Here is a 26,799-nt window from a genome sequence, read left to right on the forward strand (position 1 = left end):
CCAGAAATCCCGGCCGGCATCTCACAGACAGACACCTGCCGCGCTGGAGGGGCACAGAAGGAGGAGCTGGCATCCAGAGCATCACTTCACTCAGCCCTCTCTCCAGGGGAGTTTTGGCGGGAAGCTTGTTTACTACAATACGAGGAGTTGTACAGAACACAAGGATTATGGTTTAGATATTGGATTCTAGCAGCGCATCTGTGAAACAGTAGAAGGTTGAAGGAACAGGGACTTGGGGTCAGACAGACCTGGGTCTAAACCTCAGACAGGAGAGTCAAAAGTTCCCTCACCGAGAGAGGTGGCCCACAGTGTGGCTTGGTGCTTCCCCTGCCCCTCCACAGGCACCCACGCCTCACTCGCTCCCTGCAGCCCCCATCCTGCCAAACAGAAGCTGGCGAGCCCAGCTCAGAGCTGCGTAAGGCGCCAAGCAGCCTCGTAACTGCAGCAGTCATTGGTCGGATCTTTAAATGTCATATAGACATTTTTACACACATATAAATTTCTAATTTTACTTTTTCCTTTACACATTCCTTTGGCATATGTGCTAAGCACATGTTAAAAAAAACTAACTATAGTTCATTTCTGATTTTTCTACTTTAAAATGATCAGCACCTTACATCCTCATGCATAATTCATGGTGTAAACCAGAAGTTCCTTTTTGAGCTCCCGGCAGGGAGGGCAAGTGTGAAGGTACAGTGTGCGGGTCATTCTTTCCAAGTTAGGAGCCGCAGGAACTCCCTGTTAGACCCATTCCTATCCAGGGCACAGACATTCGGCTGGAAGTGTCTCTGTGTCACTACACAGCATTCGGAAATGGCTGCACAGAAGAAAAATGCTCCCATATCCTGCGCTTCGAGGCTGTTGGTTTTTCCTTTGCTTCCTAGAGTCTTGAAGTAGGACTTCATTTAAGCACACCTCTTCCTCTAGGTCCGTGGTTGGCAAACTGTGGCTCTCGAGCCACATGCAGCTCTTTGGCCCCTTGAGTGTGGCTTTACCTAAGCCTTAGGAGTACCCTAATTAAGTTAATAACAGTGTACCTACCTATATAGTTTAAGTTTAAAAAATTTGGCTCTCAAAAGAAATTTCAATCGTTGTACTGTTGATATTTGGCTCTGTTGACTAATGAGTTTGCCGACCACTGCTCTAGGTCAGTGGTTCTCAACCTTCCTAATGCCGCGACCCTTTAATACAGTTCTTCATGTTGTGGTGCCCCCCAATTTCATTGGTACAAATTGAACATAATTAAAGCATAGTGATTAATCACAAAAACAATATGTAATTATATATGTGTTTTCTGATGGCCTTAGGCGACCCCTGTGAAAGGGTCATTCGACCCCCAAAGGGGTCGCGACCCACAGGTTGAGAACCGCTGCTCTATGTGATGCTGTTGGTAAAACTTCTGTTCATGTTCACATCTCCGAACTCAGGGTGCATTTTGTGATCTCTGTCACCCAGATAGCACTCATGATGTAGTTACCATTGTCCAGGCGTGGGCACATGTCGGCCATGGTGGTTCATCTCATAATCTCTCTTTTGTGGCAAATGCATCATTGATATTATCCCTATTAGACTGCTGTTTAAAATGTCTTCACAAAGATTCACTGTGACTCATCATTGAAGCAAAAAGTTGTTGTGGATGTAGAGGGCATCAAAGTGGAGCAACAGGATAGAACAGGGGTGGGCAAACTTTTTGACTCGAGGGCCACAATGGGTTCTTAAACTGGACAGGAGGGCCGGAACAAAAGCATGGATGGAGTGTTTGTGTGAACTAATATAAATTCAAAACATAATATGTATCATTACATAAAAGGGTACAGTCTTTTTTTTTGTTTAGTTTTATTCATTTCAAACGGGCCGGATCCGGCCCGCAGGCCGTAGTTTGCCCACGGCTGGGATAGAATCTTGGTATTTGTGGAACAAATGTTCATCCTTGTAAAATTGTCTCCATTCCATTGGCCAAACAACAACCAAGTTCTCAATGGCACTGAAGGGAAGAAGACACTCTCAGAGCTGCTGAAAGTGGGATGTGTTTTGTTGCTGAGATGCTTTGCAAAAGGGATGGTAGTTGCACACAGTGTGATGTAAATGAAGATACATGTTTTTAAAAAGTGTCTAGATAAGTCTAAAAGAGCTCTTTCAATAATTATAGAATAAAAATTGAAAATGTAAGAAAGCATTGTCATAGCTTGGCAGTATTTACTCTGTCCTATTAGTGCATAAAACAGTAGTATGTTGCTTCTTATAGTTAATGAAATATGGTACTTAAAACAAAAGAGCTAGAATTTCCTTAGATAACCATTGTGTGTATTGCCTTGTTAGCATGAGAAAACATGCTCATTCACTTTCAGAATCATAAGTCTGCCCACCAGCTGATGCATCCAGTGCTATCTGGCCATGGCATCCTGGGTTTGCCATGAACAACAAAGATTTCCTGGCATCCTAGAATGAAGACGCTGTAAAGGCATCTTGGGGATTCTATAGTCTTACAGATGGAGATGCTGAATGAAGCTCAGATTCCAGAGACAAGGAACTACCCCGCTCCTGCCGCGCCCCCTGCCTAGCAGGTCAAGGCAGCTGCCTTTCTCCTTCGAAAGAGGGTATCTACAAAGACAACATTCTGAGCTTCATTCAGCATCTCCATCTGTAAGACTATAGAATCCCCAAGATGCCTTTACAGCGTCCTCATTCTAGGATGCTTTCTTACATTTTCAATTTTTATTCTATAATTATTGAAAGAGCTCTTTTAGACTTATCTAGACACTTTTTAAAAATGTGTATCTTCAGTTACATCACACCGTGTGCAACTGCCATTTATTTAATCAGATGGACCATGAGCAGCAGGTGGATGCTTTGGGCACTGGGCGCAGAAGGGGAAGGAGAAGAGAAGCGGATACGGAGGACACTTCAGATTGGACAGCTGTTCAGTCAGCCTTTGGCCGTGCTGATTTTCCTCCAGGACACCTTCCCCACAATTCCCTTCCACCTTTCCCTTCTCCCCACTCCCACCTCCTTCCCTTGCTTTGGTCCACTCCTCTCCTCCATTCCCATCGTCTTCCAGGTGGATGGTTAGTTTGGATGGGAAGGGAATGGGCATATAGGGAGAAAGTAGCACAAATGGGAGGCCTTGAAAAAAAACACTGTAATTGATCAGGAATTAGCGAGCTACAATCTGCCGCCTCTTTTTGTAAATAAAGTTTTATTAAAACAGCCACACCTGCCCTAACCGGTTTGGCTCAGTGGATAGAGGGTCGGCCTGTGGACTCAAGGGTCCCAGGTTCGATTCCGGTCAAGGGCATGTACCTTGGTTGCGGGCAAATACCCAGTAGGGCAGCCGTGGGCAAACTACGGCCTGCGGGCCGGATCCGGCCCGTTTGAAATGAATAAAACTAAAAAAAAAAGATCGTACCCTTTTATGTAATGATGTTTACTTTGAATTTATATTAGTTCACACAAACACTCCATCCATGCTTTTGTTCCGGCCCTCCGGTCCAGTTTAAGAACCCATTGTGTCCCTCGAGTCAAAAAGTTTCCCCACCCCTGCAGTAGGGTGTGTGCAGGAGGTAGCTGATGATGTTTCTCTCTCATCGATGTTTCTAACTCTCTATCCCTCTCCCTTCCTCTCTGTAAAAAATCAATAAAATATATTTTTTTTAAAAAACAGCCTCACCTGTTCATTGACATCTTGTCTACATCTGCTTTCACACTACAATGGCAGAATTGAGTAATTGTGACCAAGACCGTGTCCACAAAGCCTAAAATGCTTGCTCTCTGGCCCTTTACAGAAAAAGTTTGTGGACTCCTGGTCTACCTGGGTGCTTCCCCAAGAGTATTCCGCAGAATTCTACTTGTGCAAAATGTTAGAGAGGTGTTACTGCAAAGAAAAGGATTCTCAGTTCAAATAATTTTGGAAACCCTGCTTTTTTAATTATGGAACCTCTTATAGCCTTGAATAAGCTAACGTGCATTGTGAATTTCTGAGAGGTAGCCGACGTGTGCAGCATTTTCCCAAGTTTATTTGGGAACCCTTTTCTCACAGAGCACTTGATGGGTATCAAGTTCTTCAAGAACACACTTTGGGAAATGGCTCTTCAACAGGATCCAAGATATAGTTTTAAGTAAACCCAGGTGTGCCCAGTACACGCTCATCTGCATAAAAAGTGGGAGGGGAAATGTAGTGAAGTGTTTGCTTGTGAATGTTCCAGTTATCTCTTGGAAGGTCCATAAAGAACTGCTAACACCACTCACCTTCAGGTGAGGTGAAGCTGGGAAGGAGGCTCTCACTATATTTATTTTCTGCATTTTGACTTTTGGATTGTGCCAATATACTTTATTACCTGAATGATCAATTAATCAACCTGTCAAGCAACATAATTAAATTTGATAACAAATTTAAAATGGTAAGCCACTTTGGGAAACAGTTTTGACAATTCTTAACAAACTAAAGTATACAGTGACCATATGTCCCAGCAGTTCCACTCCTAGGTATTTACTCAAGAGAAATGAAAACATATGTCCATATAGAGACTTGTAAACAAATGTTTATAGCAGCTTTATTCACAACAGTCCTTCTCTAGAAATAACCCGAATGTTTAGCATCAGATGAATTAGTATACCAATTGGAGCATATCCGTTTAACGGAATACTACTCAGCAATAAAAAAGGACAAGCCACTGATGCATGCAACAAATGGACAAATTCCATAGCTGTTGGGATAAATTTCACAGATGTTACACTGAGTGAAAGCCAGATACAAGAGATTGTATCTAAATCCACTTATGTGAGAATCTAGAACAGATGAAACCAACTGATAGGGATAGTAATCAGATCATTTTTTGCCTAAAGTGGGTTTTGGGGAGATTTGACTGAGAAGGCCAGGAGGGAACTTACTAGGGAGATGGAGATGTTCCATATCTTGATTATGGTGGTGGCTGCACAGTTGTGTACATTTGCCAAAACTCAACAACCTGTACACTTTAAATGTGTGGGTTTTAAACATATAAATCATATGTCAATAGAGTTCATTTTAAAAAGAAAGAAATGTCTCCCTCAAAAGGAAGCAGTGAAGGAGGAAGGGTGTTCAGTAACTAGAAGATGGGTCACAGTTACCTCCTGATGTCACTTCAGACTGTCAGAGGGTGTCAGGTGAACAGCCCCAGCGCTCTGTGTAGTGTGGTTGTAAACAGGATACATCTCTGCCTACAGTCTGGGAGCCCCAGAGACATGGAGAGAAATGAGGAGACCCTGTCTGCATCTGTTCTGTGTTTATCCCAGCCAGCGGGGGTTCTGGGCTGGAAACCAGTATGTGCCTTGGGTACCTGAGTTGTTGGCAGCTGTGGCTGGAGTAAGGGAAGAACAGCTAAGCAAATCTCAGTGGCAAGGAACTACCCCGCCCCTGCCCCGCCCCCTGCCTGGCAGGTAGGGGCAGCTGCCTTTCTCCTTCGAAGGAGGGTATCTACAAAGACAACATTCCCAGTTGGGCTGTGGGGATTAGAACTCGGCCTGGGGATTAGAACCCTTTAGGGATGTGCTTCAGTCCTGATCCTGATTATTGTCTTGGGTTCAGTTCAGAGGCAGAGTTTGAACTGAGTGTGGACTGGAGCCAGGCCAGCGTGGAACAGCCCTCAGGAGCCTGACTCTGCTTGTCTTCTCTAAGCCCTGCTGAAGCAGGGAGTCCTTTAATCAGGTGGTGAGCTTACTGGGAGCAGAGGTAATCAAGAATTACCACTAACGGTTTTTTGCAGTGGGCAACATCCATAGCTGGAAGAAGAGAAGGAGAGTAAAGAAAAACAGAAATATATTTACATCTGCATCTTGGCTCCACCTTGAATAAATCTAGTAACCTCTCTGAACCTCCATTTTGGGGAACAAGACCCACCTCACAAGTTTTTATGATTAATCAATTTATAGGAATAAAATACCTGCTAACAAAGTGGATGCTTAATAAACGTGTGTTATTATGCACATTAGTGTTTCCCACCCATGGATAAGCTTACTTTTCAGAATTTGCCAGAATTGTATCTGCCAATCTGCATTTTACTACCCGTGGTGGGGAAAGAGGTAATCGTAGCCATCGCTGTAGCTGAGATCATGATGGTAGTTTATCTGGAAAACACAATACCACATTCCACTTCGCCCTCTATAAATATTTGTTGAATGTGTGAATGGAGAAGTGAACAAATGGAGGGATGGTAGAAAAGAACTCAGGTTTCTCCTCTTCCAGGAAGCATTCCTGGGTTCCTCCAGCTTTCATGCCCCCCCCCCCCCCCCCCCCCCCCCCGTCAAATGGCTGCATATAAAATCTGCTTCATTCAGCATAGTCCTGGCTTATGGCCCACCTTCCCTCATGTCCTCCATGTTCTTTGTGTTTGTTCTTGTCTCCCTGGCCTAACTTGGACGAGATTTTATTAGTGTTTCCTCCAGAAAGCTACCTCCATGTTTACATTGAATTATTCAGGCACCTAAATCTATGTATTTATACCCCAAAAGAGAATAATAAAGAGGTGGAGGGTGGGTACCCTTATAATTATATAGGACGTGGACTAAGATTTCTTCTTTTCTACCTCATGGGGTTTTGTGAAGATGAAGATGAAATGTGAGAATCCTTAGTTGAGTGCCTGGCACATGGCAGGTGCCCCATACGTGCAAAGTTAGAATTAGCAGTAGTGTCAGCATCAGCACTGGGAGAAGTCGGGATGAGGGGGAGGAAAGCCTGAGTCCCCGAGCACACAGCCTGGAGGCTGCTTTCCAAATTCAATTGTGAAATCTAATTCGTGCTCAAAACCTAAATTATACCTTGGAGTGCGGGCATCCTGCCTTGAAATGGGGAGTCAGGCATTTCACAGGATGCACAGCTGTGTTGCCTGAGCCGCTTTGTTCCAGGCAGACACTGAACCTTTGGCAGCCGACAGGGCAGTGCCAGACGGCCTGCAGCCAGCCGCCCGCCGGGCCTGCGAGCATACCAAGCAGCCCCGCAGGACGCTCCAGGAGAATATTACAGGGCTCAGGAGCAGGCGAGCTGTGTGCCAGAGAGAGCAGGCAGCCTTCGCTGCCTCCACGTGGGCCTCTGCCTGCCCACCCGCCTCTCAGACACGGCCACCAGCCCTGCCAGCCTCCTCCCCTCCTCAGCAAGCTCTTTAGTGAGGAGGAGGGGTGCTAAGAAATGTCACTTCAGACTGTCAGCAAGCCGCAGAGGGTGTCAGGTGAACAGCCCCAGCGCTCTGTGCAGTCGGTGACCCTCGGCACGATCAGGCCGGGGCCTGTGTCTTTTCCTCCTGCTCCTGGCTCTGGGGAATCAGAAGGAAGGGTAGACAGACGCTGGTGTGCATGGGTCCCAGGACTGTCCAAGGGCTTCCTCAGGTGAGAAGTGCACTGGACCAGACCCCAGGGGCGGTCTGCGGGCTCTGCGCAGAGGCGTTGTTATTGGGTTTGTAGGAGACACCATGGGCTTCTCCAGGGCCTTCCGGGCCCTTGATGGGGCTGCCTCCCAACTGTGTCCACCTGTCTGTCCTCCTTCCCCATGGCTCTCGTCAGAACCTTCCAGAGCATGCCCCCTGCGCCAGGAAGCCAATGCTGGGTGGGACTCACCCTACAACCCAAGTCCTGGCAAACACCTTACCCAGCCCTTTATAACTTTGGGAGGAAATGAAGGCCAGTTTGCTTATGTTGCAGGAATGGAACCTGCAGCGTGGGCGCAGCATGCTCTAGGGCAGCGGTTCTCAACCTGTGGGTTGCGACCCCTTTGGTGGTCGAACAACCCTTTCACAGGGGTCACCTAAGACCATCCTGCATATCAGATATTTACATTACGATTCATAACAGTAGCAACATTACAGTTATGAAGTAGCAACGAAAATAATTTTATGGTTGGGTCACAATATGAGGAACTGTATTTAAAGGGCCAGAAGGTTGAGAACCACTGCGCTAGGATCTTGGGAGGGATGTGCAGGCAGTGGGTCCATCTCAGCCTTCTCCTGTCTCTCTCCGCCATACAGGCTGGATGTTTGAACCGCTTGTTAATCACTGAAACAAGCGAAGTATAAATGGGACAAATACACACATGTGCACATGCCCACACGCACCCATACTGTCACATCACTGGATGCACATTACTTACTGCTTCCTGTTGTCGACATTGTCTGCAAAGAAATAAATCTCTATAATTTTATGGTAAGCATTCGGCTGCAAATAACTCAAGTGCGTGGAATTACTTCCTAGTGTTTAAGTATTCTTTTATTCTCACAGTTTCCAGAAAACTGAGCTCCCAATGCGAGTTAGACGGTGAGCCCAGTTCTGGGGCTCTCAATGCTCAGGAACCTCCCAGCCCCAGGGAGCCCCTAAATGCAGCAGAAACGAAAACCACAGTTACCTCCTGATGCATACCTGGCACTGCCTGGGGCCTCTCCGCCCCTCGGTCTCACACCCCCACCCCTGACAGTGGCTTAAAGCCAGGCGTTGTCATCCTTATTATACAGCCGAGGAAAGCAAAGCTGATAATTTGCCTGAGGTCCCACCACAACTCACCTGATTGATCCTACATCCCACTGACCCTAGCCCCATGCCTTCCAGCCTCGCCACTGAGGGCTCAATAAAAAAATGGGCCACAACATGGATGGGAACAGCGTGCCCGGGAGCACTGGACAGGGAGCCCAGTTTCTGTCCAGAAGAGACAAGGGACTCTGACCTTGTCACGACACAGTGACAGTTCAAGTTAGGTGCCCAGCAGGAAAGGGGTGTGGACGGAAGTGCTCAGGGAGGATGGGTGTGTCAGTGCCAACACCTCCTCTGGCTTCCGTGTGTGAGGGACAGGGCAGTGCGGCCCTTGGTGAAGAGAGAGACGCTCTGATTTCCACGCAGCCGCTTCCCTGGTCAGGAAGGTCCTAACTGTTTCTATCACGTGAGTAGCCTTTACCCTGACCCCTCAGTTGGAATTTGAACAGGTTAAAAAACTGTGTGTTCAGGTTGTTAGACTCCCTGACCATTTCACCTCCAAGCTCCACGCGTTGACTCTGCGAATATTAAGAAAGGTGAGACTCGGGTGGAATATAGATCGAGGCAGCCATGCTCATGGGATTTTTCTCCTCTTTCTCTAAGTGGGATCCAAAGTGAGTCTGTGGGTGCAGATCTCACCCAGGGAGCTGGCGAAGTTGCCTGCAAACCTCCCTTCAGCTAAGTCCCCCTCCAGAACCTCCCCCATGCGATGTCCTCACCCTGTCCCTGCTGTCTCACCTCTGCAGAACAATTTTTTCCATTTTTTTTTAACTTTGGCATAATGTTAAGCTTGCAGAAAAGTTGCAAAGGTAAGTCAGAAAGTTTCTATATACCTGCACCCCGTGTCCTCTGCTGCTGGCATCTCACATTGCTGTGGCGCATTTGTCACGACTAAGGAGCTAAACTGATAGATTATTATTTAACTGAAGCCCATACTTTACTCTCATTGTCCTCATTTTCCCTAGGTCCTTTTCCTGTGCCAGGACCCCAACCAGGAGACCCCATTACATTGAGTCGTTCTGTCTCCTTAGGTACCTTGTAGCTGTGACAGTTTCTCGGCCTTTCCTTGTTTTGATGACCTTGACAACTGTGAGGAGTACTGGTCAGATATTTTCTAGAATGTTCCTTAATTGGGTTAAGTGTTTTCCTTATGATTAGACCAGGGCTGTAGGTTTGATGGCGGGAAACTGCCAAGGTTAAGTGCCACTTTCCTATCGAGGGTACTCGCCGTGACTTCATCGCTGTTGGCATTGACCTTGACCACCTGGCTGAGGTAGTGTTTGTTGGGTTTTGTGCTGTAAAACATGGAACATTTTTACGAGCCTTTTCCTTTTATTTGGGAGAACACAGGGCCGTCTGGACTGGTGCATTTGTGTTCTTTCCCGTGATGTCAGCGAGATGTTCACTGAATGCTAAGGATCCTGTTCTTTTATTAGAAGCCGAGTTGACCTTTTCAGGCATCTCATTCTGACTCTCACTGTCACTGTTTGGGGAAAGTCTTTGAGAGAACATCTTTGTTGTGTGAGTTTGTGTCCCTGTCATAGTTGATTTTCTTCCCTTGTAAATTGGCAGTTCCGTGAAGGAAATGGTCATGCCTTCAATGTGTGTGTGGGCTCCACATGCTCTATACATATGCTGCATACATACACATATTAAAGTCATGTCTTCAACATGCAAGCCCCATGCACCAGCCTCTAGCCTCCTCCCAGCCCACAAAGTGCAGGTACGCCAGAAGCTTCGTGGCATTCCTGGGACACATTTGCTCCTTTCTTCCTGGGAAGCTGTAGACAGAGAAATCGTGATGCTGTAGAAAGAGCCCAGAATTGGGTGTTTCCCTTTCCTTGAGTCTGGGCAGGAGCACAGGCCAGTAGAGGATCCAAATCCCAATGAGCCTGTTGAGCTCCGGCACAAGAGACTGGTGTCGAACCCCAGAGTGGCCACTGGACGAGCAGCAACTTCCCTTCTACACAGAGGGCATTGCAGTCACTGTTGCTGCCTCGCGAACCCCAAACCTTCGTGGCCTAACAACACTAATCATTCATTTTGCTCATAAATCTGTACTTGGGGCAGGGAGCCCTTGCCTCTGCTCCACCGAGACCCCTGGGGGAGCTGGACCGGGGCTGGGAGACCCACTCTCAGATGGCTCGGCCCGTGGCTAGCAGCTGGTGCTGGCTGTCCCCTGGAAGTCCAGCTGGGACTGAAGGCCAGAGACCTCCATTCCTTCCACCTAGGCTCCTTCATGGGCTCCTCACAGGGTGGCGCTGGCCTCTGAGAGCAAGCACTAAGAATGGGAGCCAGGAAGGAGCTGTCGCTTTTATGCCTGGCCTCAGCAGTCACATAGCATCTCCACAGCCATCGCCACCACCCACCCAGGTCCCAGGGGAGGGAACACAGACCCACCGCTCACTGGGATCTGTGTTTTTAATTGGGATCATCACAGCTGTTCTGTCATTGCCTGTCTGCATAAAGCGCTCCCCTGCTCACGTGGGACATTGCTTTGGATCAAAAATCTCTGTCCCTGGGATCTCAAGCAGCCAGGGTCAGAGAAACCGGGTTTTAAATTCTAGCACTGCTACCTGGTGGCTGCTTTGGCCGTAGACAGATGACTTAACCCTGTGTTAGCATGGATGTGATGGGAAGTCTTGGGCGGCAAATTTATCATTTTGCCTATTTCCTGCTCCCAGGAGAGGGCCTGTGGGGGGTGTGTGTGTGTGTGTGTGTGTGTGTTCACGCGTGCATCTATGTGTCTTTGTTAGGGAGCTGTGATCTGTCAGCCCCAGAGCTGCAGCACAAGGTAAATTCACAATTGCCAGAGGTCATGGGTGTGTCTGGGGCACATGGGCCCATCTCACATGGATTTCTTACTTGCAGTGCTTTGAGATTGTACTCTGGGAAACACAGTCATTGACCTCATCCGTTCAACTGTTGAGTCAGTGATCTCCAGACATTTCTGGAACCAGGTGATGGCCTCAGGTAGCTGTAAGCACCAAGCAGAACCTGACCTTTAGCCCTGTGCCCAGAGCCACATGTCCAGCAAGACTTGATAGAATTTGGAATATGGCTGCCTGGAGAGAGGGCAGAAGCCAAGATTTGTACCCAAACTCCTCGCTTTCATAAAGAAGCCAGGGTCACAGGCATGAGTACTACTTAAGAGCAGTCACCCAACTTACCCTGCAGTAATGAATTATCTGTATTTCTGAGTAAGAGAAACTGCTCCGAGGAATGAATTTATGTTTGGTCTTTAAAATGAAAGGGGACATTGAAGTTCAGAGCCCCTGGAATACTGGGGTCACAGTGATGGAAGGAGAGCACTGTAAGTGCAGGGTGTTAGTGGGATTGGGAGGCAGTGAGCTGGCCCAGGTCCCTCGCAGCCCTAACCCCGTAGAGCTGGCCTGGGCCAGGGCAAGTTGTTCCATTGTGTTGGGCTTCAGCCTTCTCGTCCATAAGGTGAGAGAGTTAGATATCAGAGAGTCCTAATTAAAAGTCCCTTCCAATCATAAGACGATCCTCTTGAAATTAGAAAAGCTCGTTTCCCGGCAAGATTGTACATTACTGCCCTGTAGGAGGTAGGCTCCCTGAGGGTCAGACTCGGTGTGCTGTGGATACTCTTTTCTACTGTTGTTGAAACTTCAGATGTAGAAGCTAAATTTCCACGTGTCTGGTTTTCTGTGGCTGCCAACAAACCACCCAAAACAGTGGCCGAAAGGAGTAAGCTATTTTTTAAAAAATATATTTCATTGATTTTTTTACAGCGGGAAGGGAGAGAGATAGAGAGTTAGAAACATCGATCAGCTGCCTCCTGCACTTCCCCTACTGGGGATGTGCCCACAACCAAGGTACATGCCCTTGACTGGAATCAAACCTGGGACCCTTCAGTCCACAGGCTGACGCTCTATCCACTGAGCCAAACCGGTTAGGGCAGGAGTAAGCTATTTTATTCACAAATGTTAGGGTTGACTGGGCTCAGCTGGGGGCTCCCACTTAGGGCCTGTTGTGTGGTTGCCATCCAGCAGTTCTGGGCCAGGGTCATACTCGGCTCTTCACGCTGATGTCTGTGGCCTGGCTGGGGCTGGGGCAGCTGAGCCCCCTTCACTCTCCACATGGTCTTTCCACTCCCTCCACACGGCAGCCCCTACATGGGGCTGAGGCCCCCTAGAGAAACCTGCAGAAGCTGTGTGACCCATTCTACTCTGGCCTCAGACTCATGTGGTGTCAATTCTGTTCCGTTCTGCTCATTGAGGGGGTCACACTGGTCCATGAGGTTCAATGGGAAGGAGGCAGACTCCACCTCCTGGTGAGAGGAGTGCCAAGAACTTGCAAATACCACACATTGGGGAGGGCCAAGCTGCCTGCTGCTTACCGATGGGGGTGGGTGGCTTAGAAGGCTTCTCAGACGCCTTCCATGGTGCTGTGGGGTTTAGAGGCAGAGGAGAAATCGCTGGCAGTAGAAACCTAGTTTAATGGGGAGGGATGCTCTGCTTAGAAGAACATGTTTTACATTACAAGGAAAGTGAGCTAGAACTCTGTTTTTATGCGTAAGGGGAAATGTATCCATGTGTCTTGTATGTGTGAGTAAGCAATTTTAAGAGAAAAATTTTACCTAAGTTAATTAATTAAGCAGTGGGATACCAGGCTCGGGGAAGAGGAGAGAATTAGAGCAGGGATTTCCAGCCCTCTTACTGTACTACTCCAAGTCCCCTCCTCCCACCCCCGTTAGTTGCAAAATAAAGTTAATTGGCTGGATTGTTCAAAGAACACCCAGTGTGTCCTATAGAGTCCTGAAGTGGAGAAAGAAGAACACAGGTTAAGAGGGAAGGAGAGTCAAAAGACCGATGATAGAAAATCAGTTCCCAAAAGATTGTGGGTCATTGCATTTGATTGTACAGAGCAGCCCGTGGGGTGGGCATTGAGAGAAAGTTGAGACTATAGACCCTAGAGCCAGGCAGCCAGGTTCAAATCTCAGCCCACCGTTCCCCAGCCGAGTAAGAGGGCTGGTCCTGCACCTCTCTGTGCTTTCCTGGGGCACAGCAGGGAGCTAATAGCACCTGCCTCACCGGGTGGTTGTGAGGACTGTGTCAGGACAGGCCTAGCCCTGCGAGCAGCACGTGATGGGAAGGAAGCACTCCATTCATTTTAGCCTTTGCTCTCTTCACCAATTCCCTCCTCACCTTTGCCAGATGCAAATGTCATGCCCAATATGGACAGTGGGCACCCGACCAAACAAACAGAAGGAACAGGGCCTTTTCTTCCCCCTGGGTCCTGGGATCATGGATGCATTGGAATTCTAGGTAGGAGGAGGCCTGCGTGCACATCTGGGCTCCCATCAATCTGTGGGTTTCCACCCCGCACACACTCGTCCTTATCCCGACATGCTATAAAAATCGGGTCCACATTTAAAGCACATCCAGCTAGATTTTAGGTTTAGTCTCTCTTATATATTTGGAATTAGAACCTCAGGGGCCATTATGCAAAACAATGCAAATGATATGCAAAGAGGCCCAGAGCCCCAAAGGTGGGGAGCAGAGTGAACAGGCCAGAACAAAGGGCCTTGGGTGAAAATTTGCATCTGCTGAGAGGAAGGCCTTGCACAGCTATTGTGACAGTATGCTGCCCTTCGCCTTCAGGGGTTAACCTTTCGTGCCCAAGAGGAGAGGTAAACTGGGGTCTGATTTCCATGCTGAAGGTGACAGTGGAGGCTGAAGGTGTTTGGGCACTGTGACATTGTAGCAGTTTTTATGATGCAAATGGAAAGTTGCTTTGAAATAATAGCTAAGATCCAGACTCTGTCCCCCACCAGCTGTGTGTTCTTGGACAAGTCACTTCCCTCCCCGCTCTGGGAAATGAGGGCATTGCATTAAGTTACTTCCCGGGCCCCTTGCACTGTGACAGCTACATGTCTCCCTCCGGGTGAAAACCCTTTGCAGCCAGGATGGCAGTATCCACTCATTGTACCAGAGGTTCACTCTGCATCCAAAGAAGAAATGGCTAAGAGGTCACTGAACAGTCCTTCTAGAGAAAACTGACTTTAGAACGTGCAGAGGCAAAAGATTTTCTTACACTGTGAGACTGACACAAGCAGGGTTCCAGTCATATCTTTCCAGCTGGGAGGATTTTAGCCCCTGGAACATTCCTGGTGGGAAAGCCTGGGGAATTTCTTTCCTGAGTGTTAGAAAGACCAGGATGCATTAACCCCTCTGCCTCCATAGCGCTGCAGCAGTTCTGGCAGCCAGAGTGGTTCCAGTCCCACCCAGGCCTGTCACTGGGGTCAGTTGGGGGCTCTCTGAAAGCTTGGCGCTGCCCTTTCTGCTGCACAGACTATTGTGTCCTTGGCCTCCACCCCAGGAATCTTCTGAGGCCTTCAGTTTAACTCCAGCTGTTGTGGCAGCCAGCAGCTGGGCCCAGGTGGGACTAGACAGCCCCTCTCTGACTCGCCCATGGGTGGGGCAGGAGCAAGGAAGTGCAGTGGACCAAGCCCCCGTGGAGCCGCGTGGGCCAGTGGGGATGGGAGCTGCAGGGTGTGATCTTACCTGGACAATTCGAGGGGCATCTACTCAGCTCCTCCCAGGTCCCAGCGAATGTGAGTTGCCCTCTCTAATCAGCTCATACCTTGCCCTCAGATTGATTTTCCCCATTTCACTCACCTCAGATCAGACCCCATGGCTGATCACTTCCCAAAATGAACTACCTGTACACAAGCCCCTGCCTCCACCTCTCTTTTTTGGGGGGGTCTCTAATGTAAGACACTTACTTGGGCTGCCATAACCAAACACCACTGACTAGGGCAGGGGTGGGCAAACTTTTTGACTCGAGGGCCACAATGGGTTCTTAAACTGGACCGGAGGGCCGGAACAAAAGCATGGATGGAGTGTTTGTGTGAACTAATATAAATTCAAAGTAAACATCATTACATAAAAGGGTACGGTCTTTTTTTTATTTCAATATAGAACAGCCGAAACGGGCCGGATCCGGCCTGAGGGCCGTAGTTTGCCCACGGCTGGACTATGGGCTTGAACAACAGAAATGCGCTTTCTCACAGTTCTGGAGGCTGAGGGCCAAGGTCACGATGCTGACAGTATTGGATTCTAATAAGACCTCCGTCCTTGGCTTGCTGAGGCTGCCCTCTCCCTGCGTCCCCTCGGGCCTTTCCTCTGCACAGGTATTCAGCATCCCTGATGCTGCTCTCTGTGTCCTCATCTCCTCTTGTCAGGACACAAGTCAGACTGGATGAGGGCCCACTCTATGGCTTCATTGTATCCCAGTCACCTCTCTAAAGGCTCCATCTCCAAACACTCACACTCTGGGGTACTGGGGGTTAGGGCTTTAGCATGGAGACTTAGGGGGGCACAATTCAGTTCATAACAACACTTATATTGAACCAAGGCGCTCAGGAGCCAAGCAGGGGCTCATAATGGAATGTGCCTCAGAACATCAGAGGCCTCGATACCGGTTCTTAGATCGCCCCTGTGGTTTAAGCTGCAGGGGGGGAGGCGGACTGAGCCTGAACTGGTCGGAGCACCAGCAGTACGTTCCTCTGTGGATGCAGCTCCCGTCCCCTTCTTCCTCTTCAAACAGCCATTGGTGCTGTTTAACCAGGAAAAACATGCATGTGGGATCCAGCCCTGTTTCAAATACTTCTGATACTGTGGGACCTCGAACGTGTTCCTTAATCTCCCTGAGCCTCAGTGTTCTAACCCAGCGGGTGGTTGAGGACTGAATCATGCATGAAAGGTGGGGGTGGGGTAGCTGCTCGGTAACCAGTTCTCAGGACTGACTTGAACAAGCAGAGCTGGATGTCTGGGCTACGTCACGAATGAACGTTTGGGAAAAATAGGTTGTTTAGGGCAGATTGTTCCTAGAGATCATGAGAGCTACAGCCTCTATTGGAGCTACAGTCCTCAGCCTCCCCTGGCCCCTCACTGAGAAGTGAAGTGCAGGGTGAGGAGGACTCTGGCCCCCTCCGAGACCCCGCACTCCACCTAAGTTGGAGGTGGCCCCGGGGTGGTCCTGGGCCTCATGTCAAAGGCCTGCCAGGAAGTGATCTCCCCTCCCCGCTCCCCGGAAACTCACCAGGCCCCTGCCTTCCCTGTCAGCAGCTCTGCTGACGGTCCCAAGAGCTGGCCATCAGCCCTGCTGGAATGTGGGGGAGGGGCCCCGAGAGAGTGGCCAGATGGAAATGGTTTCTGCTCCGCCATTGCTGGGCGGCCAGCAGGGCTGAAGGAAGGGCGGGAGGGACCCAGGGGCTCGCGGGAACAAGCAGGAGTTCACAGGTCAGGATCAGGCTCAAGGCCGCTCCTGGGCGGGGTAGGCCAGCTGTCTCCAGCTGGACCTTGGGGATGCTCGGGTGCTTCCCCGGAGTTCCGGGGTCACAGGTTCTCGGGTTAGGAAGGCCCGGGCCCCCAGCCTCTCCCGGCACCTCACCTCTGCCCTCTGTCTCCCTCAAGGCTTCCTCCTGACCTTGGCGCTGACCGAAGCTCTGGCGTTTGCTGCCCAGGAACCATCTCCCAGGAACTCTCTTCAGGTCCTGCCTCCCGGCACCATGGTGACCCCACCGCTCAGCTCCACCAGTCGCTCCGCCCTGGTGGCCGCCCCCTCCAGCATGACCTTGAGCCCCCGTCCTGATGGGCCCTTCTCACAGGCCGAAGCCACCGTGGCAGCAGCAACACCCTATCCAGAGGGACACCCTCCTGCAAACACCGCCTCCACCACGATGGCCACAGCAACCACCCACCATGCTGACGGCCCCCTGAGCACAGGGCCCCTTCCTGTGGCCGCGGCCACGGCCACGGCCACGACCACGGCCACCTCCCACCCAGAGGGCCGCCCCCTGGGGGAGGCTGGGCCCACCATCCTACTGACAAAGCCGCCTACAGCCACCAGCCGCCCCAGCCCAGCACCCACCCGGGGGGCCACACGCAGGCCCCCCAGACCGCCCGGCTCTGCCCGAAGGGGGGCTGGCGGTTCATCCCGCCCCGTCCTGCCCGCACTCGGGGGCCCCTCGGGAAGAAAGGAAGGCCCGCGGGGCAGGAATCAGAGCTCCATGCACCTGGGGCAGAAGCACCAGGGGGTGAGAGCCTCTCAGGTCCTCAGAGGCAACGCCACAGGGTCCGCGGAGCCCGAGCCCTCCACCCTCACCCCCTGGAATTCCTCCTCCTCGCCACAGCCCCAGACGGTGGCCACAGCCACGGCGCCCAGCAGGACCACATGGGCACCAGGCACCACCCCCTTGGTGCGCACGGAAGCCAAGCCGGGCCTTAGAGCAGACCAGGGGGGTGGTCCGACCCTCACCAGCCCAGGAGGGCAGCCGGACACGGCCACAGCCTCAGGCGCCCCCGCCAGCCCACAACCTGCCCCAGTGCCTTCTCTGCGCCCTCGCGGTGACCCCCACGACAGCTCCAGCCACAGTGACTCCTGGCTCACTGTCACCCCTGGGACCGGCAGGCCTCTGTCCGCCAGCTCGGGGGGCTCCACGGTGGCCCCGGGGCCCCCCCAGGCTGCCTTCAATGCCAGCGTCTCCGCCCCTCCCGAGGGGCTTCCTCAGGGAACATCCTCAGCGACACCCTCAGCCCCGAGGGCCTCCGCTCACCCCCCCGGGGCCTCAGAAAGCACTGTCCCCCGAGCCGAGGAGGAGGCTGTGGCCGCACCCAGCATGACGGCCCGGCTGCCCCGTCCTCTGTCCACAGTGGTGTCCACGGCCACAGGGAACTTCCTCAACCGCCTGGTCCCTGCGGGGACCTGGAAGCCTGGCCCCGCCGGGAACATCTCCCACGTGGCCGAAGGGGACTCCCCCCAGCACAGAGCCACCATCTGCCTGAGCAAGATGGACATTGCCTGGGTGGTCCTGGCCATCAGCGTGCCCATCTCCTCCTGCTGTGAGTGCCTGGCCCTCCCCACTCCTCCCCTTCCTCTCCCTCCTCCACACCAACTTGCCCGTCCCCAGAACCCCCTGGCCCAGGGTTGGACAGTCCCACCAGGTGGGCGGCAAAGCTGTTCAGAATCCCAGGAAACAGGTGGCATGACAGGGATCGTGGTTCTCCCTGCCCCTGGTCCTTGGCTCTGCCAGTCACAGCTCGATGCCCACTGGTTATACAGGCACAGCTCCCAGTGGCGGGGAGGACCCCGCAGGGAGTCCAGTTTACCCTGCACGTTGCAGGAAGAAACACCAAACTGGAGGGCAATGTGGTCACTCGAGACCCCAGGGTTAGCGAGAGGCAAGCTGGGAGAGAGCCCACAGCGCCTATCTTCCAGCCCAGTGCCCCTGCCACGACACCACCCTGCCCTCCAGGGTCGCCTGCAACCGCCTGTAGTGACGCAGCAGCGGCAGCGAGGAGCCTGGGTGAGACTGGGCACTTGCAAATTACAGCAGAGCCCTCACCTCCTCTCCTACATCCCGTCCACATCCCTTCCTGTCTTTCCTCCCCTCCCGCATCCCTTCCCCTCCTTCTGTCTCTCTCCCCACAAGAAAGGAGGGCAGAGCAGCTGTGGTCTTGCAGGAAGTTGTTGGCCCTGGCGAAAACAGTGCCTGTAGCCAAACTGAGGCTTCAGAGTTACCTGCGAACTGAGCTGTTCGCTCCCCGGTTTTGTGTGTTCACGGGTGTGAGCTGGATGCCGCGTGGACTCATCACTGTCCTCTGCTCCCACTGGTGTTGGTGCAGAAGGGCTCTCCCCAGGTGACCGGCACTTCTTGCTGCTGCTCCCCCCGCCCCCACCCCCCCCACCCCCACCCCCGGTGTCTCCATAGAGAACCTGCTGTCGTCACTCAGGACCAAGGGCTTCCCTTATGTCTTCGCCAGGTGCTTGATCCTAGATTCTCAGTTTCTCTGATAACCTCACAAGGATGCTCACTGACCTCAGCCCCACTCAGCTACCATCCGGCCTCCGAACCCTCCAGGCGAGGAACCCCTGTGTGCTCACTCAAGATAGCCTGTTCTCCCTCAGGTTGTTACCCTGCTCTCCTGAGGGCCAGAATTTGCCTCCTTGTAATTTTCACTCTGTGCCCTAAGCCATGCCCTCTGAAACTACCCAGAACCAGTCAGTCTGCCGGCCCCAAAACATTTGAAATGGCTCTCAAGGTCAGTCTTCTCTTTTCCCAAGCTGCTCACCCTGTTCCTGCAGGTCCCTCCACGGCAGCGGTTCTCAACCTGTGGGTCGCGACCCCTTTGGGGGTCAAAGGATCCTTTCACAGGGGTCGCCTAAGACCATCGGAAAACACATATATAATTACATATTGTTTTTGTGATGAATCACTATGCTTTAATTATGTTCAATTTGTAACAATGAAAATCCATCCTGCATATCAGATGTTTACATGACGATTCATAACAGTAGCAAAATTACAGTTATGAAGTAGCAACAAAAATAATTTTATGGTTGGGGGTCACCACAACATGAGGAACTGTATTAAAGGGTCGCGGCATTAGGAAGGTTGAGAACCACTGCTCCACGGGCTGCATGGCCCTGGCCCTGGCCCTGGCCCTGCTCCCATCATGGCCCCTCCAGTGGCCCCCAGCCCATCCCGCCCCCCAGAAGGGAGAGGACAGCGTCCACATGCCCAGCCACTCGCAGGGGCGCGATGGTCCTTTGTTCAGGCAGCGCAGCCTGGCGTCGGCGTTGTCGGTTGCGCTGACCCTGGGCTCACCCACTCTCTGGAGGAGCCCAGCCCCAGAACCTGCACACAGAGGAGGCCGTGAGGCAGGTCGTCTGGCCGTCAGGGCAGGAGTGTGTGCCTTTAACGTGGCATCGTTTCTGCTTGGCACTGCGCTCCACCAGATTTGCTTAATCTGGATTCTGGATCCTCTCCAGGAGCCGCCGCTCCCGCTTTCTGTCTCCTTCCAGTGGGAAAGCAGAGCAGACTTCCCATGTCAGGGTGGTAGCCTGTCTGCTCAGAGACCCAGGTCACAGAGGCGAGCATGTTTGCAGGTTGCAGGTTGTATTGTTTCATTAGGCAGCTTTATTATCGCTCATGGAAACACACGTGTATTCTTTTCTTTTTTCCTTAATCCTCACCCGAGGATATGTTTGTTGATTTGAAAGAGAGAGAGAAACATCAGTGTGAGAGGCTTAGATGTGAGAGAGAAACATCAATCGATTGCCTCCCATACATGCCCCACCAGGGATTGAACCCACAACCAAGGCATGTGCTCTGACTGGGAACTGAACCCGCAACCCTTTTGGTGCACGGGACGACGTTCCAACCAACCAAGCCACACCAGCCAGGGCCACACATGTATTCTTAAATCTGATTGTCCACTTCTAAAACAGAAGAATGAGCCCTAGCCAGTTTGCTCAGTGGATAGAGTGTCAGCCTGCAGATAGAAGGGTCCCGGGTTCGACTTCGGTCAAGGGCACGTACCTCAGTTGCAGGCTCCTCCCTGGCCTTGGTTGGGGTGTGTTCAGGAGGCAACCAATTGATGTGTTTTTCTCACATCGATATTTCTCTCTGTCTTTCCCTCTCTCTTCCACTTCCACTCTAAAATCAATGGGAAAACATCCTCGGGTGAGGATTTAAAACACACACACACACACAAAGAATGACAATAAGAAAATGTTGTACTTTTAGCCAATAAATAATTAATCATGGTCATAGTAGTAAGTAACCACATTGGAGACAGCTTTCTAATTTTCCATCCTTCACATGTGCCCAGAGGCTCTAGTTTACAAAGTGAGTTCCCATTATTTTTAACCATTCCAGCCTTAAAACATGCTCGCCAGAGGAATAAAATAAAGAGAATCAAACACACTGGGCAAGCAGCACATCCTACAGGTGGGGAGTACGTCACCAGGTGAAGTGACTTCCCCAGGACTCAATCACATAGGAGTCCACCCAGATCTGGTGGTAGAATCTGCCTAAGGGAACACGCTATTTCCCCAGTGCCCATTGTGTGCCAGGCACTGGGCAGTCAGAGATGTGTGCTGTGCTCCCCTGTCCGGAGCCCTCTCCCCGCCGGCTTCCTCTTTGCCTGGGCTGGACAGCAGGAGTAGATCTGCCCTTGGCCCCTACAGGCCACACCTGGGCTTTGCAATTCTAGTCCTTTTGCTATGTGTGCGTGTGGAGCAGAGCAGATCTTACTGCAAAGCCAGAAACCCCGTGAGCTGCCTCAGCCGTGCATAATCACATCAGCCGCAGCAGAAGCAAGGACACAGCCTGGCACAGCACCTGGAGAATGCTTCTGGCACAGCCTTCAGGTGCTGGGGATAGGACACAGGATGATATGCAACTGTGTTCAAAGCAGACTCTGTAGCCCCGTGGACCTCTGACCCCACTTCTTGGGCGTCTGTCCTGCATTTCCACTCCCCTGAGCTCACTCACCAAGGCTCCTGCCTCAGCCCTGGCTGCCTCCACACACAGCTGCTGTCCTCAGTCATGGCCCCGACTTCTTAGGGTCATCGTTCACCTGGGAAGGCCCAGCGAGGAGGAGCATTAAGAGAGAACACTTGTCCCTGCAGGACGCTGTGCTCTTTTAAGGCACAGGTGCGTTCGGATGCAGACGGTTTTCATAGCTGCACCCCAGGCCTAGGGCTCTGTCTCAGACCTTCCCAACGCCGGCATCTGTCCTAAAGCTCACTCTGCAGCCTTCCAAGAAGGGCCTCCTCCGTTGCCATTTGCTAGGTATTGCAGGCAGCCTGGGTGGCAGACAGGACCAAGCATAGATGCTCTCACATCTGGCTTTTCAGTCCGGCCCTGACCCTGCTTTTCTCCCTCCTCCAGAGGCCAGACTCCAGATGGCGGGGACCACTGAGCAGATGGGTGGGTGACTCCCCTGCTCTGGCAGGATCAGGGGGCAGTCTTAGCACATCTCAGGCCTGCTCAACAGGATGTCACCAGTTCCCCTGCCCGCCCAGGTCTGAGCCCCACCAACAGCCAAAGGACCCAGCCAGAGTCCTCACACAGGGTCTCAGATGGCTGAGGAGTGGGATTGGTCGGATCCAGGCCTCGCTGGGCTGGGGCAGGAGAGCCATGCGGCTCCTGAGCTGGTCTCTGCTGCCCCCATCAGGACACAGGGCCCACACCTCCCGCCGGAGGCTCCCTCGCCTGTCAGCCCTCTGGGTTCTCACCAACTCAGTTTTGTGTCTCTACCAGGCTCCCTGGCCTGGCCTGCACATGCCACACCCAGTCCTGAGAATGTGGAAGGTGAGGGCAGGAAGCAAGGCCAACTGCGCAGACTTTCCTCACCAGACCCCGTGTGCGGCCATGTGCCTTGCCCCAGAGCACCCGCTCCCTTCCTCCATAGGGTACCCCACCGGAGCATCCGTGCAGGGGTCATTGACCACACTGGTGTGCACAGCGTGGCTCTCGGCTGTCTCAGTTGTTCTGAGAATGGCAGTCAAGTCTGAATGTGTGTGTACCTTTTACTCACAGGCCCCACGTGACTGTGGCCTTATAAGAAAACCTGTTAGAGTTACTCTTTCCAGTGAAGAGACTAGAGGAGATCAGGACGAGAAGGAAGTGTGACCTGGGGGGCTCCTGAGCCAGGTGAACAGGGAGGGAGCAGCCTTTGGCAGGGCTGGGCTGTCGAGGCGTGTCCTCAGCTGACCGGCGTCATGCCCAGGCTCTCAGCTCTGCTCTGTGCCGCCCAACCAGCGCCCCCTGGTGGGGACCTCCTGGGCTCCCTCAGGCATATTCCCTCGGGCCAGGGTGGGGAGTCAGGCAGCAAGTCCCCAGCCTGGCTCCCCCAGTCTTGCCGCCTTCCACACGCTGAGGCCTCCCCTGGACCTCCCCCCTCAGCCTCCAGGAGGGAAACGACTGCCCCAGCCTGGCTCATCACACTCCTGGGCCCTCCTTCCCTCCAGGGCCCGTTCGTCACGCACACAGCGAAGGGCCCCCCTGAAGTGTGTCGGCGCTCCCTGCTCTCTCATTTCCTGACGTTAGACCTGCATGGACCGCTGGTGAGGGAGCCTGTGTGATGGGAAGACGTGGCTTGGGGACCAAACACACCTGGACGTCATCCCGGCTTCCCACTCCCAGCCTGGGAGACTTGGACAAGTTACCTATCCACTGGTCCAGTGCCTTCTCCCCTGCAACATGGGGCCAGTGTTCTCTGTTAGTCCGGGCCTTCGGGAGGCAGACACCAAAATGGGTTAGGCCTCAAGCGGATGAGTGGGGCAGCGGCTGTGAACTATAAAGGGAGGGGCTGGAGCTCTGCCGCTTGCGAAAGGAGCTAGAGAGCCCAGCTGGCGTGGTGCAGTGGTTGAGTGTCGGCCCAGGAACCAGGAGGCCACGGTTCAATTCCAGGTCAGGGCACATGCCCAGGTTGCGGCTCGATCCCCAGTAGGGGGTTTGTAAGAGGCAGCCGATTGATGTTTCTATCTCTATCTCTCTCCTTTTCTCTCTCTAAAATCAATTTTTAAAATATTTAAAGAGTAGAAAGGAGAGGGAGTCGGGAGGATTGAGGAGTCTCGAGCTGCAGTGCCATTTTAAGGGAGTTTCTAACGGGCCAGTGGAGACCTCAGGCCATGGAGCGTCCCTGTCCTGCAGGAGCAGAGCACTGGTACCCGCCACAGTTCTCATGGCTGGGAGCAGCCCAGGGAGCACGGCCTCGGCACAGACGTGGTGGCGGGTCCAGGGCAGCAGCTGGGCCATCCCTGAGCTGTGCTCCCTGCAGCAGGGCGTCTGAGCAAAGCGTTTTCGTGGCTGCAGCACCCACTCCAAAGAGACGATGCCTCCAAGGCCCATCGCGGTGCCTGCCATGGAGAAGGTGCTGCGTGCATGGCAGGGGTCGTGGGGCAGTTACGATTCACCCTGCTGTTAGGACTTGCTGTGCCTTCTCCATCAGGCCTGGGGAGGCACTTTAGCAGGTGCTTGGAAAGGTTGAGTCCTCAGGGAACCTGCAGGAGTTCGTTTCCATTTCCTGTCGCACAGGGAGCCTATCCCTGGAACCGTGCCTCCCCCTCAACACAGGGCCCAGGGCTCCTCCTTCCTGCCACACGTCTGACAGGTCCGGGATGATCCCCACGGGCACTCCTAGGAGGCCCAGAGGACTTGCTGAGCCCGCACTCCACTTTAGAACGTGAGGAAGTCGAGATCTTGATGTCCTGGGGAGTCCTCACAGCTGTTGCCTTTGGGGGAGCAGAGCAGTTGGAGCTTCTAACTGAACCGGAAGGGGGTGGCCAGCACCGGTGTTTGCACAGAGTTGTGTATGTACAAAGCGCCTCGTGTGCTAAGGCGCGTCCACTCCAGAGTCCAGGGCAAGATGTGACGGCAGGCATCAACCCGAGGGTCACAGAGACCGGGGTTCGAGTCCCAGGGACGAGCTGGGTGAGCAGGGCCAGTTGGGGAGGTGGGTTTAACAGCAGCTTCCTCCACAGCCGCTTCGTGGGTTAAACTGGGCGATAAGGCACCTAGGTCAGCGCTGGGGACACATCAGAGATGCCACACATCTGAGCTGTACTTTCCTTTCCTGGATGAACAGTCAGTCGCTGAAACAACGAGAGTTCTAAGTCGCCCGTGGCCTTGAGTCGTGCAGCCCAGTTTTCTTCCTGGTCTCTGTGTGGAGGATGCTGAGAGGACGAGGAGACTTAATCACGCTCCTGTTGTGTGTCAGGCAGCACGTAGGCATTTGCATTCATGGTCTCTAACTTTCCTTACAAACCTGTGAGGCCCCTGCTGATCAGCTTGGTGAAGTGACTTGCCTAGTCTAACATGTGGCAGAGCCAGGCTTGAACGCAGGTCTTTGGACTCCAAGCCCCGGCTCTGTCGCCAGGCCGGCTCCCATGTGGCAGGGAAGTGCACCTGAGCGGCCCTGGGAGCTGCTGAGAGAGATGCAGTCAGGACGGGAGCACTCACAACACATGAAGGAGAGAGAGGTGAGAACAGAAGTCCCTGTCCCAACCCTCAGGCCACCCCACCAGGGCCAGCCTTCGCACAGGACTCAGGGCGGGAGGGGTAGGGACCTAATTCTGCAACCTGTGCCGGCCCAGGTGTGCAGCCTGGCTCCTTGGCAGCCTCGCCCCTCTCTACCCTCTCTGCGGCTGCCGCCAGCTTGACTCCCCCAGGCTCTCGCACACCCAGTCCCAGGAGCAGGTGGAAAGCAGGGACAGTGAAGAATAGAGACTTGCCCCGGCCCTGCCACTCACACCTGTGACCTGTGGCCAGCCAGCCAGGTGCTCTGGCCATGGCCTCGTCTGTGGAGTAAGGCAGTGCCCTAAGTTAGCAGATTTTCAGGCTGCATTCTGCAGCTTCACCCCCCCCCCCCCCCACCCCCCATTCCCTTCAACCAGTTGAAAGGACTCTTCAGAAGGACGGGAAGGAGGAGGAAACGCACAAATTTTAAGTCTATACCAGCCAGACTAAAATTTCTTATAGCTCAAACATTCAGACATTTCCTTCCTATTTTAAAACCTTTTAAGGGGGCCCAGAAGAATGGTGAGCAAATTAAAGTCTTCCTGATCAAAGCAGATTGGAAGGCATGGAAACTTGCCTGATCTTTTGACCTTGTCTGGAGGTCTCAGGTTGAGATGGCAGCTGGGATGAGAGCTACCGAATTCCTGCATCCGGGAGAATTCCTGCATCTGAGAGGGCTGGGTGTGGGCCCTGAGGTCGCACCTGTGTGGGTGCCAGCTTCTGCAGCTGCCTCACACCCTGGCACACACAGGCTCCCTGGTGCTGGCCAGTTGGCTGCTGTGGACAGAGATGGTCCTCTGCTGCCCCCTGGTGGCCACTGTCACCATGGGTCCAGCCTCTGGGCCAGCTCAGCTTGGGGCCCCCTCTCCTCAGCACAGATGGTTGGCACCTCCAGGCTGTTGGGTGCACCCTGCCCACCCCTGGCCTGGAGCTTCAGCCACCTTACAGGCCCTGGCGATGGCGAGCCTGGGCAGGAGACCCCCGGTCTTCACTTACAGGCTTCTCCCCAAGAGGGATCCTGTCACCCTTGGCATTGCATCACCTGTTCTACATGGGAGCCTAGACAGCCATCCCAGCTCTCCCACTGCAGAGGCCTCCCTGTTGGCCCAAGTCACTCTGTCACCTGGTTCATCAGCAACATCCAAATGTATCCCTCCCTGGGGACCCCAAGTCTCAGAGGTTGAACAGACAGGTCGCACGTCAGGCTGTGTTGAGCCCCACCAGGCCCGAATGTGCTGCCTCAGCCTTCAGAGTGTCTTTGTGAGGCAGAATCGTGGACAGTGAACAGCAGACATGGGAGTCCAGGTGTCAGGGTTTGCTCTCAGCCGCCTGTGGGAATCAAGGGCTCGTTTGGCTCTGCCCTTCTCTCTGTTCCCCTCCCCTCCCCTCATCAGTCCAGCAGAGCCACTCAGAACACATGTGCCTTTTCTGCAGCCACACTCTCCTCCCACCGAATGAGCGTGGCCTTTTCTTGG

The 26,799-nt window shown here is 52.8% G+C and overlaps 1 protein-coding gene across 13 annotated transcripts in view; it reads left to right on the forward strand.

Moving 5' to 3' along the window:
- TMEM108 (transmembrane protein 108) overlaps positions 1 to 26,799 on the forward strand; it is a 291,266-nt gene that overhangs the window by 254,418 nt on the left and 10,049 nt on the right. For all 13 annotated transcript variants that reach the window (XM_070391148.1, XM_070391152.1, XM_070391153.1 and 10 more), the window contains one exon: positions 16,929 to 18,356. In XM_070391148.1, coding sequence (XP_070247249.1) covers positions 16,929 to 18,356 — 1,428 coding nt within the window. The remainder of the gene's footprint in view (positions 1 to 16,928; positions 18,357 to 26,799) is intronic.

Source organism: Myotis yumanensis, unplaced genomic scaffold (assembly GCF_028538775.1).
Source record: "Myotis yumanensis isolate MYYU_CA2020_CCGP unplaced genomic scaffold, mMyoYum1.0.hap1 SCAF_14, whole genome shotgun sequence".
Taxonomy (NCBI): Eukaryota; Metazoa; Chordata; class Mammalia; order Chiroptera; family Vespertilionidae; genus Myotis; species Myotis yumanensis.